Below are 19,969 nucleotides of genomic sequence, written 5' to 3'. Positions count from 1 at the left end.
ATGACGGAGAAATAAAAACTTCCCCAGATAAACAAAAGCTAAGGGAGTTTGTAGCCACGAGATGCCCCCCTTCCCCACCTTGTGACAAGAAATCCTCAAGAAGGCCCTCATACCTGAAAAAAAAGGGAGAAAGGGGTTACAAAGCACGGAGTAAGGACATAAGTAGGTAGACAAAAATCAGAAAACTATAGTTATCCATCACAAGTTAGCAAATACTCAAGAAGAACATTAAAGATCAGGAGAAAGAAAACACCAAAAACAAAGATAATCTTGTAATTTTAATCACAAACTCACAACACAAGATGGAATAAGACGTGAGAAAAACAGCTGAGGAGGGGAAGAGGAAAGGGACTGAATCAGTTTAGTCTAAGGAAATAAGAGGCCATCAGGAAATGGACAACTTATACACGAGATTCTGAATACAAACCTCAGGGGAACCACTAAACAAAAAAGCAGGAAAGAGACACAAATAATAAAAAAGGAGAAAACAAAGAAACATAACATAAAAAACTACATAACTCAATTTGTAGACCAAAATACATAGGACGAGAAACAAAGGAAATGCAGGAGAACTGGAAAACAAGTGATAAAATGGCAGCATTAAGTGCTCATATATGGATAATCAACCTAAAGGTAAATGGGTTGAATTCTCCAATAAAAAGACACAGAGTGTCAAGACGGATTAAAGAATAAGACCCAACAATACGCTGCCTCCAGGAAACACGTCTCAGTTCCAAGGAAACACATCTCAGCTCCAACGAGAAACACAGACTCAGAGTGAAGGGATGGAAGACGATACTCCAAGCTAATGGCAAACAAAAGAAAGAAGGTGTCGCAATACTTCTATCAGACAAAGTAGACCTCAAGATAAGAAAGGTAAAGAGTCAATGAGGGGCAGTGTATAATGATTAAAGGGACACTCCACCAACAAGACATAACCTTGTAAATAAATATCTATGCACCCAACAGAGAAGCACCAAAGTACATAAAGAAACTATTAACAAATCTAAAAGAAGACATTAATAATAACACAGTCAGGGACCTCAACACTCCACTCACATCAATGGATAGATCATCCAGATAGACAATCAATAAGGAAACAGTGGAATTACATGAAAAGCTGGAACAGTTGGACCTAATAGACATATGCAAAACCCTCCATCCAAAAACAGCAAAATACACATTCTTCTCAAGTGTGCACAGCACATTCTCAAGGATAGACCATATGCTGGAAAACAAAGCAAGCCTCAATAAGTTTAAGAAGATTGAAACAATAACAAGCATCTTTTCTGATCACAATGCTATGAAGCTAGAAATTAACTACAAGAAAAAAGTTGAGAAAGGGACAAAGATGTCCAGACTAAACAATATGCTATTGAACCACCAATGGATCACTGATTAAAGCAGAAGTCAAAAAATATCTGGAGACAAATGAAAATGAAAACATACCATACCAACTCATATGGGATGCAGTAAAAGCCATATTAAGAGGGAAATTCATCACAACACAGGTTCACCTTAACAAACAACAAAAAGCCCAAATAAGCAATCTCAAACTACATCTAATTGAATTAGAAAAAGAAGAACAAAGCCCAAAGTCAGCAGAAGGAGAGAAGTAATAAAAATCAGAGCAGAAATAAATGCTATTGAAGCAAAAAAGGCAGCAGAAAGGATCAATGAAACAAAGAGCTGGATCTTTGAGAAGATAAATAAAATTGGCAAACCCCTAGCCAGATTTACAAAAAAAAAAACCAAAAAACCCCACAAACTAGTAGGTGGGGACAACAGAATAAGAAGCTGACTACCACTCTAAGGAATTTTTACTGTTTCTCATTAAAACTTCAGACTCATTAAAACTTTGGACTCCTTAGCACAATCCATTTCCCATAAAAGAAGTGCACAGGCAGTTAGTCTGCCTGGGAAACAGCAGCAAAGTAAAATGCTGGCATGGCTCTGCAGATGGCCAAACCTGCTTAAAAAAACAACTTACAACTCAGGAGTAATGCCACAGAAAATAGTGAAGTAGGGCACCCAAAGAACTTATTCCTCCACTAAAACAATCATAAGCTAGCAAAAACTGAGAGAATCAACTCTGGAATCAAAAACTTAAAGCAACCACAGAGTGCTTAATGAAGAAAAAGGCAACTCAATTTTGGTTAAAAAAAGCATTGTGGCATTCTTGTTTACTGCCTCCTATTCCCTGTTCCTCAGAGAAGCAGCAGTGGCTATGAGGATGGAAGCTTGTGTTTCTGGTACAGCTTACTGGTAGTCAGGGGGCAACATGGACCTCATTCTTTTTTTTTTTTTAAATTGGCACCTGAGCTAACATCTGTTGCCAATCTTCTTTTTTTTTCCTCCTCCTCCTTCTTCTCCCCAAAGCCCCCAGTACATAGTTGTATGTTCTAGTTGCAGGCCCTTCTGTTGTGCTATGTGGGATGCCGCCTCAGCATGGCCTAATGAGCAATGACATCTCCACACTCAGGATCTGAACCAGCAAAACCCTCAACTGCCAAAGTGGAGCATGCAAACTTAATCACTTGGCCACAGGGCCAGCCCCTGGACCTCATTCTTAAAATACTACAGTTGTGTACTGACCAGTGTGGCAGTTCACTGAGGGACTGGTACAGAGGCTGACCTTTATTTCACACCCCAACCCCATCCCAGCTAGAGGGACAGAGAAGAGCACAAGCAACAGACACACTCAAAGACTGAGAAGGAAGGCTGAAGTGGAAGTTTCTTGAAGGAATAAGGGCTTGGAAGGGCCACCTTATACACCAGGGAAGACAGAGTGCAAAACGTATGCCCAGAACCAGATGCATGCTCAGAAAAGACCTGAGAGGACTGGAGGTTTGCACCTCTGGCAGATCTGTGGGTTTGGTGCAAGCAGGAGGTGAAAGTGAAAGCAACATTGTAGGGAGCCTAGCTCAGTGTTGAAGAAGTGGCCCAGCTCAGAGACAAACTGCAAAGACCAGGAGAGTGGCATTTATTTTTTTCCTTTCTGGCTCCACATGGATAAGGCTGAATGCTGAAAAAATGAAAAAGAAACTTCAGTGACCACACACAACAAGGAATACAATCTTTGCAAAAATAATTTCGAAAAGTCACTAAACAGAATGGACCACTGCAGCCCTCAACAACCAAAAACAACAAACCCTGAGAAAAGGCAGAATCTGATGTACAGAATCATGACATCATAATATTCAAAACACCCAGTTTTCAACAAAAAATACAGAGAAACAAGAAAGTACAACCCATTCATAGGAAAAAATTAACTGATAGAAACTGTCCCTGAGAAAGACCAGACATTGAACCTAGTAGAAAGACTTTAAATCAACTGTCAAATACAATCAATGAACTGAAGGAAACCATGGATGAAGAACCAAAGGAAATCAGGGAAGGAATTAATGAACAAAAAGAGGGTATCAATACAGAGAAAGAAATTATAAAAAGGAAACAAATAGAAATCCTGATGCTGAAAAGCACAATAACTGAAATGAAAAGTTCACTAGAAGGGTTCAATAGCAGATCTGAACAAGGACAAAAAAAAGTGAGAAAACTTGAAGACAGGATGATTGAAATTAACCAGTCTGAAGGGTAGAGTAAAAAAGAGAATGAAGAAAAGTGAACAGTGCCTAGTACCTGTGGAGTACCACAGAAAATACTAATATAAGCATTGTGAGAGTCTCAGAAGAAAAAAAAATAGAAACGGGCAGAAAGAATATCTGAAGAGATAATGGATGAAAACTTCCCAAATTTAATCAAAGTCATGAATCTATACATAAAGAAGCTCAATAATTTCCAAATAGGATAAACTCAGACATTTACAGTGAGACATTATAATCAAACTGCTGAAAGACAAAGAGACAGAATCTTGAAGCAACTCATCACATAAAAGGGATCCTCAATAAGAACAGCAGCCATTTCTTATCAGAAACCATGGAGCATAGGACCAGTATAATGACATATTTAAAATGCTGAAAGAAAAAAAAAATGTCAGAGAATTCTATATCCAGCAAAAATATTTTTCATACATGAAGGAAAAATTAAGAGATTCCCATTTAAACAAAAGCTAAGAGAATTCATTGCTGATGGAAATGCTGAAAGAGTCTTTTGAGCTGAAATAAAAGGAGTAGAAAGTAACTCAAAGCTATATGAAGAAATAAAGAATTTCAGTAAAGGTAAATACATAGGTATACATAAGTGCCCGCATTATTGTATTTTGAGTTTGTAACTCCTCTGTTTTTCCTATATGACTTAAAAAACAAATATATAAAATACTCATAAATCTATGTTAATAGGCATACAATGTATAAAGATATAATCTGTGACAACAACATGAAGGTAGTGGGAAAAGTGAGCTGTACAGGAGCCAAGTTTTGGTATGCTATTGAAGTAAAGCTGGTAGCAATTCAAACTGCACTATTATAAATTTAGGATGTTAACTGTAATCCTTACCATAACCACTAAGAAAATAAATAAAAGATACAGAGAAAAGGGAATTGAGGAGGTAATCAAAGAAAACTTTAAAAAAAGAAAATCAAACACAAAAAACGAGAGATTGGAGGAATTGAGGAACATAAAATATATAACACATAGAGAAAACAAATAGCAAAATGGCACAGAAAGTCCTTCTCTACCAGTAATCACTTTAAATGTGAACAGATTTACAATTGTGATATATGCATATAACGGAATACTATTTGGCAATAAAAAGCAATGAAGTACTGATACATACTACAAATAGATAAACCTTGAAAACATTGTTAACTGAAAGAAGCCAGACACAAAAGATTACATAGTATATAATGTCACTTATACAAAATGTCCACAATAGGCACATGGATACAGAGAGAGCAGGCAGATTCCTGCCTGCTAGCCTGTAGGGCAGAGGAAAAGAGGTCACGTTTAGTGACCACTAAAACGTGAGAGCTTTCTTTTCAGAATGCTAAGAACATTCTACAATTAGACTCTGGTGATGGTTGCACAATTCTGAATATACCAAAAACCAGTGAATGGTACATTTTAAATGTGTAAATTGTTTGGAATGTAAATTATATCTCAATAAAGCTGTTTCTTTAAAAAGATATTTTTATATGTGGTGGATGGGCCGGCACTTTTGGCAGGGACTAAGAGCTAGTTAGGAATGCAGACTCTCAGCCTCACCCCAGGCATGCCAAAACAGAATCCACATGATTACTCTGCGCATTAAAAGTTAGCATACATTGCCCTAGGGCAACTCTATGTCACAGTGAAAAAACTGTGGCCTGCAAATAGTAAGAGGCTTGCCTGAGCTCACATGGTCCATTCATTCATAAGCAGACACGTTTTACTCTTTGAATCACAGTTGTTTGCAAGATGGTTTCTCCTAGGAGAAAGGGCACAAACTGTGTCTTTTTTACTTCCGAGCCCTGAAGCCTGGTATGGTGCTCTATACATGGTACTCAAATATTTACTGAATGGCTAAAATGACTTCTAAGACAGACTGATTTCCAAAGAGAGGAATTACATTTTGCCTAAATTAGTTTCATCACCAAAATAACCAAATTTAAAATATCACTACATGCTTATTTCTAACAAATGTTTGAAAAGATTCCTTTTTGAAAAAACATAGTAAACCAAATCAGAATCTGAGTTTTGCCAGAATATCAAGTTTTTCACTGAGTAAATGGAAAATATATTTTGTAACTCGGGAGGTTAGAAAGCTCTAACACTGAAAGATAGCTCCACTAATGGAGCTACTTAACACAGAGGAAGATGCTTGCTAGTGGTTCTTAACAAGAGTGGGCACAAATGTGAGCCTTAAAGAAGGGAAAAGAATGCCTAAGTGAGGTTTCAGAGAGACTGTCTCTAACTTCTTCAGTTGGTAGGTAGCCAAAGTAGATCTGTGCTTGTTCAACCACACCGATCATTATCTTTGGTTTTTACTCTCTGAGAACTAAGGAACAGGAAGGAACAACCCTAAAGACACCAAAAACTACTCACTGAGGCAACTACTATCCTTTAACAAAGTACATGGATCGTGAGGTAAAAAGGCTCACTCTGTAATGCCAACTGGCTTGTTCTAAGTTTGGACTTCTGAGCCTGGCCCCAGTAGACCTTGACTTCCAGTGGAGATAATCTTTCTGCCCAGATTTAAATGGTCTGATAATCTAGCATCATAAAAATGGCTAATTCTTGGCTCTCACCAAATAAGTGGTAGTTCTCTAAAGGAAGTTTGATACATTTAGAAAATTACTATATCAAAATTCGGTTAAAAAAAAAAAAGATGGTGCTTGTACTCAATGTCTACATCTTGAAGAGATTCACAGAATGACATGGACTAACCCTAAGCACATGAGCCACAAAAGAAAGTGTCAATGGGATTAATCATTTAGAACTCCAAGTGAAAGAAAATCTTGCTAGATTTCAGGCAACGTTTTGGGCTTAGTTAGAAAGTTATAGCTGAGAGAGGTAAAATATTTTCAACAGACAAAAGAAATTCTCTCTTCCTCTGACTCTTACATTGTTTTCTCTTTCAAAGAATTCTTGTTCAAACATTGCTCTAGACTTTATCTGGAACAATATGGAAAATATTCTGTGTTTCCAAAAAGGCAAAATGTACTGTTATGCAGCTACACAGTCTATAAGACTGCTTCACCTAAAGTCACTGCCTGACTATATACTGGCCGCCACCATTAGCTGGCCAATGGTGCCTGTTCTCAAATACTATTAAAGTGAAAATAAAAATCCTCAAGAAAAAAACTGGAAAACATGTCCATAGCTCAAGTCCTCTAAGTTTTTACTATCTCAGCTGCACTAGTGACTCTAAACTAGTAAGGTCACTGCCACCAACACATATTGGCTCACTCCTTGGCTATGAAAAACTAACTCAGGCAAGAAAACAAAATAAAGAATTCCTTAAGTTGTCAATATTAATAGTCTTTAAAAAGTGTTTACAAATGACAGTCTCAGGCTGCTATGGACTGAATTGTGTCCTCCTAAAATCCATGTTGAAGCCCTAATCTCCAATATGATGGTAATCAGAGATGGGGCCTTGGGAAGCCATTAAGGTTAGATAAGGTCATGTGGGTGAGGCCTTTATAATGAGATTAGTGGCTTCATAAGAAGAGGAAGAGAGATCACTCTCTCTGCTATATGAGACACAGGAAGAAGGCTGCAAGCTAAGAGAGCCCTCACCAGAAACCAAACTCTGCAGATCCTGACTGTGGACTTCCCAGGCCCCAGAACTGTAAGAAATAAATGTCTGTTGTTTAAGCCACTCAGTCTATGCTATTTTATTATAGCAGCCGGAGCTGACTTAAGACACAGTCTATGAACATATAATAACAGAAAAAAGTTCTACAGCAGTCAAGTTACTGAACGTGATGAAAGGATACTACTGAAGGCCCAGACAAGATTTACAGCCAAAATCTGAACCACTGAAATTTATGACAGGAACCCTAGAGTTGCAGCATGACAATGTTAAAATGGCAACCTTGGCCTTGGGCCAAATCCACAAGAAGAGAACTATACCGCAGAAGTCCAGGGCCTTGTTTTTTCTAAAGTGAAATCCAAATGCTTTGTTTGTGAGAAATTAATAATATCCCAAGGCTAACTGAGGAATTTTCTGTTTCCCTTACGTCCTAATCAAGAGTATATTTTAGGCAGGTACATCAAATGACCAGCTCGCCTTACAAAATCATCCAGTACTCCAATAAGCCAATTTAATTCTAAAAAGCTAGCAGCTTCTGTGTCCAGAAGAGAAATCAAGCTTATCAGCCTTATTATGTCTCAAGTCAGTATATTTAAATCTAGAGGCAGCACGAAATCTTTTAGGAAAGTTACCTCAATCTACTGTCAAAGTAGTTGCACAAGCTTGCTCAAGGTACCAGGTAGCAGGTAAAACGAATAGGATAGGAAAGTGATAGAGAAATCAAAGATGTTCAACTATACATGTAAAACTGGATTAACTAGAACAAAATCAACCTAATTACAGCACTGCAGAATAAAACAACCTAATTAAGTGTCTGAAAAGTTAACAAGTAGGGGGAAAACAAGAACTAAATAAAATACTTCACAAAGCATATGCTTCTAATTTTAATAGCATCAAGCTTTAAAAGGTCAAAAATTTCCTTACTGAACTCAGAGTAAATCTTCAATATATATTTGCTGAGTGAATAAAATATACACTAGTCCAATACTCTGACAAATTTTTTCCTATTAGCACGTGAACTTTGAGAAAATTAATTCTACCTGGTCTGCAGTATTTTGTTATAGTATCCAAACAGATTAAGACACCAAACTTACCTCAAACAAGCGTAAGTCAGCAGGAACTCTGTCCCCAACAGAAAGGCAAACTGTATCACCTGGAACCAAGTCTCGTGCAAGCGTATGTTCCAATTTTCCTTCACGCACACTGTAACACGAAACAGAAACAACCACGGCTGAGAAAAGAAAGCCATGCCACTTATTTAACAAAATTCTTTCCAGTGGGGTTGCCTGAGGGAAAATATATTGCATTCTTACACTTCTAAGGAGATAAGTCAAATATAAGAATGAAGAAAAGGATTATTTTTGTGGTCTTGGTAACTAAGAAGCTCAGATGACAAAACAGCGTTGGAAAAACTGACCAGTTGTTCGAGGTAAAATGTGAAGACTTGAAGCACCGTTTGGAATCATCTGGGTCTGTGTGACTGTGCAACACTGCACCGACAACAGAGCCTGGCACAGTCATACACAAAACAATTTCTCTTGAGTAAATCCACGTCTCAAGAATCTCAAAATCAGGGGCCGGCTCCGTGGCCGAGTGGTTAAGTTCACAAGCTCCACTGCGGCGGCCCAGGGTTCAGATCCTGGGTGCGGACATGGCACCCCTCGTCAGGCCACGTTGAGGTGGCGTCCCACATGCCACAACTAGAAGGACCTGCAACTAAGATACACAACTATGTACAGTGGGGGTTTGGGAAATAAAGCAGAAAAAAAAAAAAAAGATTGGCAACAGTTGTTAGCCTAGGTGCCAATCTTAAAAAAGAAATAAAAAACAAAAAAGAATCTCAAAATCAGAACTTTAAACTTTTAACAGTACAACTTACCACACTAAATAGAGTATTAATTTTTCATGTCAGATTAATGGTTTCTACCTTATGTTTAGACAAATCTGGGGCCACAATGTATTTTGTACTAGTCATATTCATTTCTGTTTTTAAGAGTAGAAATTCGTATCAGAAACAAGGATCATACCAATGGCATTCTGGTGGCATAAGTTTACTCAGTTCTTCAAGAGATTTTTCTGAACGATATTCCTATTTAAAAAGAAAAGGCACAAACATAAAGAAATGCAAATACATATGCTCCTATAAATATATTCCGTGTTAGAGTTAAATATTGATCTCAATCATTATTTAAAAATTTCCCCCAATTCTTACCTTTTCCTTTACTTACACTTACATTTCTATACATAAAAGCTTGTCCCTTATTAAATAATGTTAAATTATAGTGACCAAACAATTTGATAATTAAATATTCCCAATTTCGCATTTTAATATTCAATGTGCAACCTAAGGTCACGTTATTTATAATAAAATGAAGAAAATTGATTCGTGTGTCCAAAGGGTACATAATTTTCAGTCATTAAAAGTAAACATCAGGGGCCAGCCCAGTGACACAGTGGTTAAGTTCGCACACTCCACTTCGGCAGCCCGGGTTTTGCCAGTTCAGATCCCAGGCATGGAACCTATGTACCACTTATCAAGCCATGCTGTGGCAGGCATCCCACATATAAAAATAGAGGAAGATGAGCACGGTTGTTAGCTCAGGGCCAACCTTCCCCAGGAAAAAAAAAAAAGAGGAGGATTGGCAGGGGGTGTTAGCTCACAGCTAATCTTTCTCAAAAAAAGAAAAATAATTAAGATAATTTTCACTTAGTGTTTAATGATCAAAGAAGTCAAAGACAATTAATAGCAGGCAACATTTGCTTTGAGGACTTAAGCCCATGCTAAATGCAAAGGTTTTATGGCATAAGTTTGCTTGGAAAGAACAGACATTAAACAGAGAGTTTACTAACACAGAGATGAGGTTGGCCTTACCTTGATGGACACCTTTCCCATCACCCTGAACTACCCAAAAAGGGAAATTCTAAAGAGCCCTAACTCTGTCATGCTCCAGCCTTCTTCCATCCATATAATCATAGCTAAGGGTCAGAGACAGCTTCACTCACTATTTAGTCCATGTCTCCATGGGGCAGTTTTGCTTCACGAAACATGACCTATTTTTGTCTCATGTCTGCACTAAAATCTTTTGATCTAAGGTTAAAAAGGGAAAAGAGGGAGTAGTGGAAGTGTAAGTTGGAAAGTGTTTTAAAATGACTGCAGTGCTAATACTAATCAAAATTTCACACTCACAATCTTTTTCAGACAAAATGCAAAGCCATTTAAGAATAACTTAGAACTAAATCAGTCTTTACTTAAGCGAGAGGAACAAATGTGAGAGTAAGGTAAATCTATAAATAGAAAAATTACAAGACATCCCTTCCCCAAACATACCAAGGATATTAAGGAATTCGGAAGTTTTGGTTAGAAAACATTCACCAAACCTAGATGCTAGTAATAAATGACACAGAAGCTGCCCAATCTTTACCTCCCTCTCCAGACTTCTTAGCCTTTACTTCCTACAACTACAAAGGTGCTTCTACATCAAAATGACCATTTAACACACCACCAAAAACCTGACAGCATCACTAATGAACGCCTAAAAGTTATGTTTTAAATTTACTGTAAGGTGGTATCAATATATGACTATCTAGAACAATTAGCTATTTTCATGTCTGCGAAGGTACATAATTGGATGACAAATGGACACTAGAATGAGATAGGGAAAATAAAGGCACATAGAAATATGAAAAGAATATAAAAAGCACTCTTCTCCTAAAACACAGGTAAAAACATAAATACTAAATAATGATAAAGCATTAAAAATTTCTGATAGATTTTTTGTAGAGTTTTTTGACAAAGCATTATGGTAAGTTCAACTGATAGTAAATAGGATCTTTTTTAAAAGTTTTTAATTGCAGTTTATAGACTGTTTTGTTGGTTTCATAGGCACACTTGGGGAAAGGGCTCACCTCTGTACAAGAAACCAGACCTAGCAATCTGAAACTGGGATTTTCACAAATGTTTTGATTCTTTCTTGAGTTTTCCATCAAATGAACCTCTTACAAAGATATTTAGCAGATGGTTTCAGCCACTGCATGTAAAGTGTTTAACATACTGTCTTTGTGTAAAATTCCACATTGATTATGTTAAAATTGCAATTTTGTGGGGTTTTTTGAGGGAAGGGGCTCCCTATTTACCAAAAAACAAGCTACTAAGGTCTTCCATACACAGTGATAATATTGCAGGAATCCTTCTGAAGAAAGTCACTCCACACATCTGTCGCATTATTAAAGACGCAAGAGGGTTCTGGTTCCTGGTCCAGTGGGTCATACCACTCACATGGCTGAATGAATGGCTGCCTTGAATGATGCCCAGCCTGGAATGACCTCTGCTAGACTAACCAGCTCTGCCTCCCCTAGGGTAACTTTTATCAGTTCTAAGCAAGAGGATTCCCTAGAAATAGGATCCCTGACGGTCTACTGATGGAGCTCACAAACTTGCTGCAGAAGTCTGATTCCAACCGGCTTTTCTACACTGGCTTACTATAAAACTAACAACTTACTAAGTTAGTGATTACCATAGGAGGCCTGGATAATAACAGGAAATACCCAAAGAATAAATCATAGCTATGTAAATAACTACACTAACTTAAAATACAGTCTTAAGGTTCAAAACAACATGAATTTTAGGATCACGTGACATATTAAATTTTTCCCTAAAACTAGAATAATCTTTCTACACTCTTATTAATCATGCTTTAAAACTTTTAACTAATAAAATGAGACCTGCCACATTGTTCTAAAATCCTAACATTATCTCGACATTATTCACATTAATTTCTTTTTTTAAAGATTTTATTTTTTTTTTTTTCCCCAAAGCCCCCCGGTACATAGTTGTATATTCTTCGTTGTGGGTCCCTCTAGTTGTCGCATGCAGGACGCCGCCTCAGCGTGGTCTGACGAGCAGTGCCATGTCCACACCCAGGATTCGAACCAACGAAACACTGGGCCGCCTGCAGCGGAGTGCGCGAACTTAACCACTCGGCCACGGGGCCAGCCCCTCACATTAATTTTTAAAAGAGGTTCCTTTTCATATGTTTTATTTATTATTTCAATGTTTTTGCTGAACAGGGAGCTTGATCCAGATCACAACATGCCTTCTGTGAAGAATGAGAAATTTAAACCCTGGCCCAATATTTTTATGGTGATGGATGGCAACTAAACTTTTAGTGGTGAACACTATGGAGTCTATACAGAAGTTCAAATATAATGATGTACACCTGAAATTTACATAATGTTATAAATCAATGTTACCTCAATAAAAAACAAAAAACCCTACCCAACTTTTTAATTGCAAAAATTTTTAAACTATGGCTGGATTTTATTTCTATTACATGTACTATGCTGTTCATTTCCATCTGCTTCCATTATCTTTAACACCATCAAATAAAAAACTAGATTTTCTTCACATCACTACCTAAATCAGTCAAGTGAGTTCCACTGACTTCCAATAGCGCTGTCTTTCTGAAATTATTTCGAAAACAAAGAATAAATTGTTGACTGACATTACCATCCCCCAATAACTATAGATTTTGCCATAAACCTTAATTTTTTTAAGCAATTAACTACAATACTATTAATATGTTGGCAAAACAGGCTCCCTACTCACCTGGACAAAGGCAACTGTAACGACGATAAGTATTGCCTACACAAAACAAAGAAACAACCTTTAAATCAGACATGGTAACTTCAGAAATAACTGTTAATCGTGTTTTATTTTTCTGACTCTATCTGCAGTCCCAAGATACCAGGCACTAAGCATTGAGATGAGCTGGGGTAAAAATCACAACTTTGCCTTGAGGCCTGTTGGGGAAGAAAGCTACAGCTGACAGTGGCTTGCCTCCCCTGGGACAGCTTCTCAACCTTTATCTCAGGATCCCTTTACGTACTTACAACCTGAAGACCAGCTTTTGTTTATGTGGGTTCTATCTACCAATTTTATCACATTAAATCCTTTTTCAATTACTCAGTTTTAATTTCTACTTTACTAATTCATCTAAAACAATAATAAACCCTTACATGTTAACAAATACAACATTTTTTATGAAAAACATATCCCCCCAAAAAAAACTGTCAGCAAAGTGGTAGTGTTTTCAATTTTTCTATCTTTAATGTCTGCCTTCAGAGAAAGCTGGATTCGCATATCTGTTTCTGCATTCAATCCATTGCAATATGTTGATTATGGCGAAGTATATGAAGAAAATCCAGCCTCATACAGATATTGCTGGAAAAGGGAAGAGTACTTTAAAAGCTTTTTCAGATGATTGTGGATCTTCTTTTTAGCTGTTACATCCAAATTAGACAAGTGTTAGTTACTTAAAAGCAATTTGCAAGGTAGACTCTAAAATTCTATCAATGAACTTCTCATAATCTGTTATACTAAAATCCACTGAACTATCTTGCACTTTGAATAGATCTTATAATCACTAAAAATTTTGTAACATAACACTGACCATTTAGAAAATATTGATTCACTTGGTTATTCAAATATTTCCTAATAGAAAAAATCACTTTCATTAAAATCACTACTGATCTCATTAGAATAAAGTCTTAAATACTGGTAAAATATCCAGCACATAGTAATGCATAAAAATTGTGCAAAATTATAATTATCACATGAAAGCTTGAATTTTATCTTTGGCAACAAAATCTGTCAGTTGCTTTTCTTGGAGTGATAGGCTCATTTCACACACTTTCAAAAAAGAAGTATGCCAGTTATCTAAGTCTTAACTGCAGTTCGTCAGTCGCTCTTTCAAGTAAAAGGCTGGTTCAGCTCACCACAACTGCCTTTCCTTGAAACAACCATCATACTTCAATATACAAAAGTCCTTTATGCATACTTCCTATTTCATTACGCAGAATATTAAAAAGATATGCACTCAAGGGTCAAAACTCGATAAAATTAATTTTCACTGTTTTATCAAAAATATTCCTAAGTGAAATCATGAAAGAAAACAATGATTACTAGTACAGTTTGTGCCTTTATTTTGATTTGAGCCAAGGCTCTAACAGTTTTACCCGCCACTGCTTTTGTGCCATTTATGCAAATGTCTATAGCAAAAAGACAAATAATATTCTAGTATTAAGAAAACAGTTTTGACCTCGTAGCTCCCTGAAAGGGTCTCAGAGACTCCTGGGAGTCTGAAGCAAGAGTTCGAGAACTGCGGCTCTACATTCATATCTACTGTGTTCTTACACATAACACACTTGCTTTAATCAATGCTTGTACTTGCTATAAATTTTTATTCTACAGTGAAAGAGGGGGCAAGAAAAAAAAGGAGGAAACTTTCAATGAAAGCTAGAATAACCTAGCTGGAAAAAATCAAAATCTCACACAGTAAGTACAGTGTGCTCTGTTAAATAGTATCTTTAAGTTCACAAATGTCAGGCTTTAGTTCACAATTAGCCAAAGCATATTCTCAACTGAAAGCAAAATAAATTGGAAATTTATTATAAAATATTTCACATCTGAGAAATTACCAGATTGTTAAGCAATTCTCAAGCATGCCAATCACAGAAACTTGAACATTATTTGAGATTATTGCAACTAAAGCAGAATTTGGACAGCAAAAAAACCTGAACAAACATTAAGACATTTTTCAATTCATTTCTCAATTCATTTTTCAAAATAAAAGCCAATCCTAATTTATATGATTAACCAACAATTTAAAAATATTTCTATTTTGTTTTCTTACCACAGTGATACTGACGGCATCATCAAACTGATGCATTAACACACTGATGACTGCAGAAGCCAGAAGCAGCATAATAAGGGGATTTTTAAACTGAAAGTGAAAACAAACAACAATTTAACAGTTTTGTATGAATGACAGTTGTGTTCCATTGCAGCAAAAGCTAAAAAAAATAAACTATTGGGGCATGATTAGAAAATTACAAGTGTCTACATTTGGTTTATCTTATGTATCTTTTCAATTAACAAAAATAAGTATTTACACTTAACTGCATTTAAAAGTCACCACTTCATAAGAGTTCCTTTCCAGAAAAAAAATCAATACTTAAAACTAAGAATTTACAAATTCCTTATAGTGCACATATATTTTTAGTATATTAGTTTCATAAATATAGCTGTTTTGAATTTCTATTGAGGCTAGAATAAGTGGAAAATGATTTTTAAGCTAGAGATTTAGGTTAAAAACTGGGCAGAAAACCTAGAGTATGAGATTCAAACATTCCTCAACATTTCTATACTAAGTAAATTAGTGTAGATTACAATTCTGGGGTTCACCCACACAGCAGAAACAACCCCCCAGGACAGCTAAGAGCAGGCAGTAAGATCCTCTCCACAGAAGAAGCTGAAGATTTTCCCAAGGCTGGTTTTCCTGATATCTATCTAGCAGAGGCAACAGTATCCAAAGAAACTAGACCACAGCATCAACCCCATCAGGCAACACTTAAATGACCAAGTATCAGAGGCACCCCAAGTTCTTTCAGTTGGACACCCTATTCCTTAAACATCAGAGCTCTCTTGCCAGAATCTCTTCCTCTGATGAAGTGATGCCAATCACTGTCCAAGTTGAAAGTAACTAGGCTACAAAGAATCCATGCCAGTAGAGAGCCCCAGCCCCTGGGTACCAGAGCTCTGAGGTTAGATGCCACCACCTCCCACTCCCTTTAAGGCTCCACTCTCTGGCACAGTGATTCCAACCCTGCTTCATATAGGAATCACGTGAAGAACTTTCACTTCTAACAATGCCCAGGTTCACATAAGACCAATTAAATCAGAGTCTCTGGGCATAGGGCACAGGCTTTGGCACTTTTAAAACACCCTACAAGTGACTCTAGTGCAGAGAGGATTGAAAAATCATTGCTCTAGCAAAATAAAACTACAGCTGCAACGTGGTTCAGGGCTGACAAACCACACACTTGACTGAGTCAGAGTACTTGGGTTTGAATTCAGCTCCTGCCACTTGAGTGGCCTTAATATTTTTAATTCCTGGGGGTTCTTCACCTAGTAAAATAGTACCTTATGCCAAAGACTGTGGTGAGGATTAATTAAGGATGTATATTAAAACACTGTGTAAACCATAAAACCCTCTTCAAAAGATATTAGCTGTTATCATCACCCTTTGAGGGCAAGGCCCATGGTCTTTTTTATTTTCCCCTAAAAAAGCTGTGCCATGGTACTAAGACGGCAGGCTCCAGACAAATGTTTACCTAACAACAAATTCGGTGTACTCCATGGAGGAGGAAAGAGTTGCCCAGTGCTTTATGATTAACAATTGATATTTACTGTTGCTTGTTGCTTGTGCTTAACTACATTACAGGCACTGCTTCATTTCATTCTCACAGCAATCCCACGATGCACGTACTCTGGCTTTGAAACAGGATCAAGAAAGTAAAATATGAAATCATACTGCCTAGTGATAAGTCAAATCATTTAGTTTATAAATCCAGAGTAAACTTCCCAAAGTTTTAGGTAATGTGGAAATGTGATAAATGTAAGAATACAAATACACATATAAAAAATATTCTAGGGCTGGCCTGGTGGCCTAGTGGTTAAGTTGGCACACTCTGCTTCAGTGGCCCGGGATTCACAGGTTCGGATCCCAGGCACAGACCTACGCACTGCTCATCAAGCCACACTGTGGCAGCATCCCACATACCAAACAGAAAGGAAGATAGGCACAGATGTTAGCTCAGGGACAATTTTCCTCAGCAAAAAGAGGACTATTGGCAATGGATGTTAGCTTAGGGCCAATCTTCTTCACTAAAGGTTGGGTTCACATGCTCCGCTTCAGTGGCCCAGGGTTCACGGGTTCAGATTCTGGGCACGGAACTACACACTGCTCATCAAGCCATGCTGTGGCTGCATCCCACATATAAAATAGAGGAAGACTGGCACAGATGTTAGCTCAGGAACAATCTTCCTCAAGCAAAAGGAGGAAGATTGGCAAGAGATGCTAGCTCAGGGCCAATCTTCCTCAAACACACACAAAAAAGCAAAAATCTATCATCTATCAATAGCTTACTATCTCCTAAGATTATTATCCCTGTTTTATAAATAAGGCTCAGAGGATAATAAAGATCATACAGCTAGTAAGAACAAAGGTGGAATTTGTAACCAGGCAGTCTGGATTCAAATTACCTAACTTACTTTTCCTAATTTTCTAAGCTGACCATATTACTTTAAAAAATACTAGCATTCCTATGACAAAAAAGTATTAAGTTAGACATCTGAAAAGGAAACTGTTCATCCTTTCATCCACATGGAGGAGGAGTATCACCTCCATGTGGTATGTCCATTAGCCTTTAATATCTGCAAACTAAAAACTATAGAAATTCCAACCTAACAGTAAACCCTAGCAAATGGAAAAATTTAGGTAAAAAAAATTCAAAAAAATTATTTTTTCTTCCATAAATAACTTCATAAAAGTGAACTACACTAACAAAAATACACGTAAATTATACAACAGAGGAGAAAAAAACAATAATCCCACCTGAGAAATATACTTCTTCCACAGCGGCTCATCTTCACTGATATCAAACTCATTCCAGCCATGGAAGGCTCGCCTATGACTTACTTCACATTTGTTCAGACCATTCTGAAGATCAGCCTATTAGATTTACATATAAAAGTTACTGAAAATGTTAGCAGAGAACAAAAGAAAAACACAAAAGCGTAATACTGTATGATCACATTTACTGAAACTTCTACAACAGTCAAAACCTATCTATGGTGACAGAAAATTTATCAGTGGTTGACTGGAGCCAGACGCGATCCACAGGAGGGATTAACTGCACAGGGACATGGGGGAGCTTGCTCGAGTGAGGAAGATGTTCTATCTTAATGGTGATGGTAGTCACCTCTGTTAAAATGCAAACCGTACACTTACTATGGGTACTTGTGTTTTATGATATTATACATCAAAAAATTGTTTTTTAATGGAAGAAACAAGGTAGAGTTTAATAAACAAACAATTTATGGTTTTCTCTGGGGAAAGAGAAATAACACAAACCAGCCACACGATTTACAGAAAGCAACATATCAGTACATTTTAATTAGTTTTCTTTGTTTTCATTGTTGTTTTGCTGTTTTCTAAAATTACTTTCTCCAAAAAGAACACTCAATGGGTCATAACCACCTTCCCTGTTCTCTGAGCCTATCAAAACCCAGAGGTTGGTATTACCTTTTGCTCTTGGACTGTATCATTATTTCAGGTAGAAAATTTGTGGTTTCTAAATTATTCAAAATAATGAAGTTAAGATGAACTGGTTCTTGGGACATTTTATATATTTTTTTTTTTTTTAAAGATTTTATTTTTTCCTTTTTCTCCCCAAAGCCCCCCGGTACATAGTTGTGTATTCTTCGTTGTGGGTTCCTCTAGTTGTGGCATGTGGGACGCTGCCTCAGCGTGGTCTGACGAGCAGTGCCATGTCCGCGCCCAGGATTCGAACCAACGAAACACTGGGCCGCCTGCAGCGGAGCGCGTGAACTTAACCACTCGGCCACGGGGCCAGCCCCGGGACATTTTATATTTTATGAACCCCACCTACATTCTTCAGTCACTGTCTCATGATTTATTATTATGACTATTATTAAAGAATGAAGTTACCTGCATCCCTAAAATAATTGGTTTCTCTGGCCAAAAGCTTTAATAATAGAGTTCAATATTGGAGTCTTACAACACTTAAAGATATTTAAAATAAGTGGTTTTAAAACAGAGTATAAATACAACAACCAAAAACACCTCAAAAAAAGGATAGCCAATGTTTTTAATGCCATCATCAAAATGAATCCTGTAGAAGAAAATAAGGAATATTCTCTTCTTGTTTCATTAGATTGTGTTTTTTAAAACTAGGAAGAGATTAAATTATATAAGCAAAGTTTATTTTCAGTTCTAAACGTGTACTTAGCTTTTACTTTACTTCAGAAAACATAAAAAGATAAATTCCTAACTCTATTTACATTAATAATTAAATTGATTATTTTCCCAATGCAACTAATCCTTACACAGCACTAACAGTGCCTGGCAATGCTAATGAGCTAGAGCTGCACTGTCCAATCACGTAACCACCAGCCACATGTAGCTATTTAAATTTCAATGAAAGTTAAATAAAATTAAATAAAATTAAATTCAGTTCCTCCCCTAAACTATCCACATTTCAAGTACTCAATAGTCATATTTAAATAGTGGCTACTATATTGGACAGCAGAACAGAGTATTTCTGTCATCCAGAAAATGCTATTATTGCACAGCAGTTATCTAAAGAGTCGTTATAACTAACTGATTTTACTATCTATTCCCTCCCTCCCCTGCCAAGCACTTACTTGGAGAATGCCTGCAACTTCGCTGACTGGTAATTCACTTGCTTTTTTTGATGTCAATACAGGAATCATTGTCTCATTTTCACCATTAGGAATTTTTTGAAAACGTGCAACCTAGGAAATAAAACCAAAGGAAAAATATTTGAATATACTGAACAATTCTTATGCAGTCTAGAGTAAACGAAAACCCAAATGTTTACAGCAACTTTTTTTCCATAGTTAAAACACAAATATTTTCAGACTAATAATGAGTATCTAGTCCTAATAAGATAATTTTATACTAACCATGTGCTATTTTTCCAGAAAGCACATTTCAAAATTTAAGCCACCAGTGCCAGCTAGAACACAAAATAATTTTCACATTAAATTAAAAAGATGCTATTTCTACACCAATGTAACAAGTAAAAAGTAAAACAGATGTCCTGTCCAGCAGATCCTGATGATTACATGTAGTCATAATCCTCTAAACTCATTATGTTTAACAGGAAGGACAG

General features: G+C 36.8%; 1 protein-coding gene across 1 annotated transcript in view; it reads right to left on the bottom strand.

Moving 5' to 3' along the window:
- ATP2C1 (ATPase secretory pathway Ca2+ transporting 1) overlaps nucleotides 1-19,969 on the bottom strand; it is a 132,210-nt gene that overhangs the window by 51,668 nt on the left and 60,573 nt on the right. Inside the window, exons 2-7 of the mRNA XM_046678137.1 lie at nucleotides 19,479-19,589; nucleotides 17,647-17,763; nucleotides 14,884-14,973; nucleotides 12,798-12,833; nucleotides 9,220-9,281; nucleotides 8,287-8,395 (exon numbers count right to left, since the gene is read on the bottom strand). Coding sequence (XP_046534093.1) covers nucleotides 8,287-8,395; nucleotides 9,220-9,281; nucleotides 12,798-12,833; nucleotides 14,884-14,973; nucleotides 17,647-17,763; nucleotides 19,479-19,589 — 525 coding nt within the window. The remainder of the gene's footprint in view (nucleotides 1-8,286; nucleotides 8,396-9,219; nucleotides 9,282-12,797; nucleotides 12,834-14,883; nucleotides 14,974-17,646; nucleotides 17,764-19,478; nucleotides 19,590-19,969) is intronic.

The sequence above is a fragment of the Equus quagga genome, chromosome 1 (genome assembly GCF_021613505.1).
Source record: "Equus quagga isolate Etosha38 chromosome 1, UCLA_HA_Equagga_1.0, whole genome shotgun sequence".
Lineage (NCBI taxonomy): Eukaryota > Metazoa > Chordata > Mammalia > Perissodactyla > Equidae > Equus > Equus quagga.
Note: the sequence above shows the minus strand (reverse complement) of the source record. Positions and strands in the feature narration are given on the sequence as shown.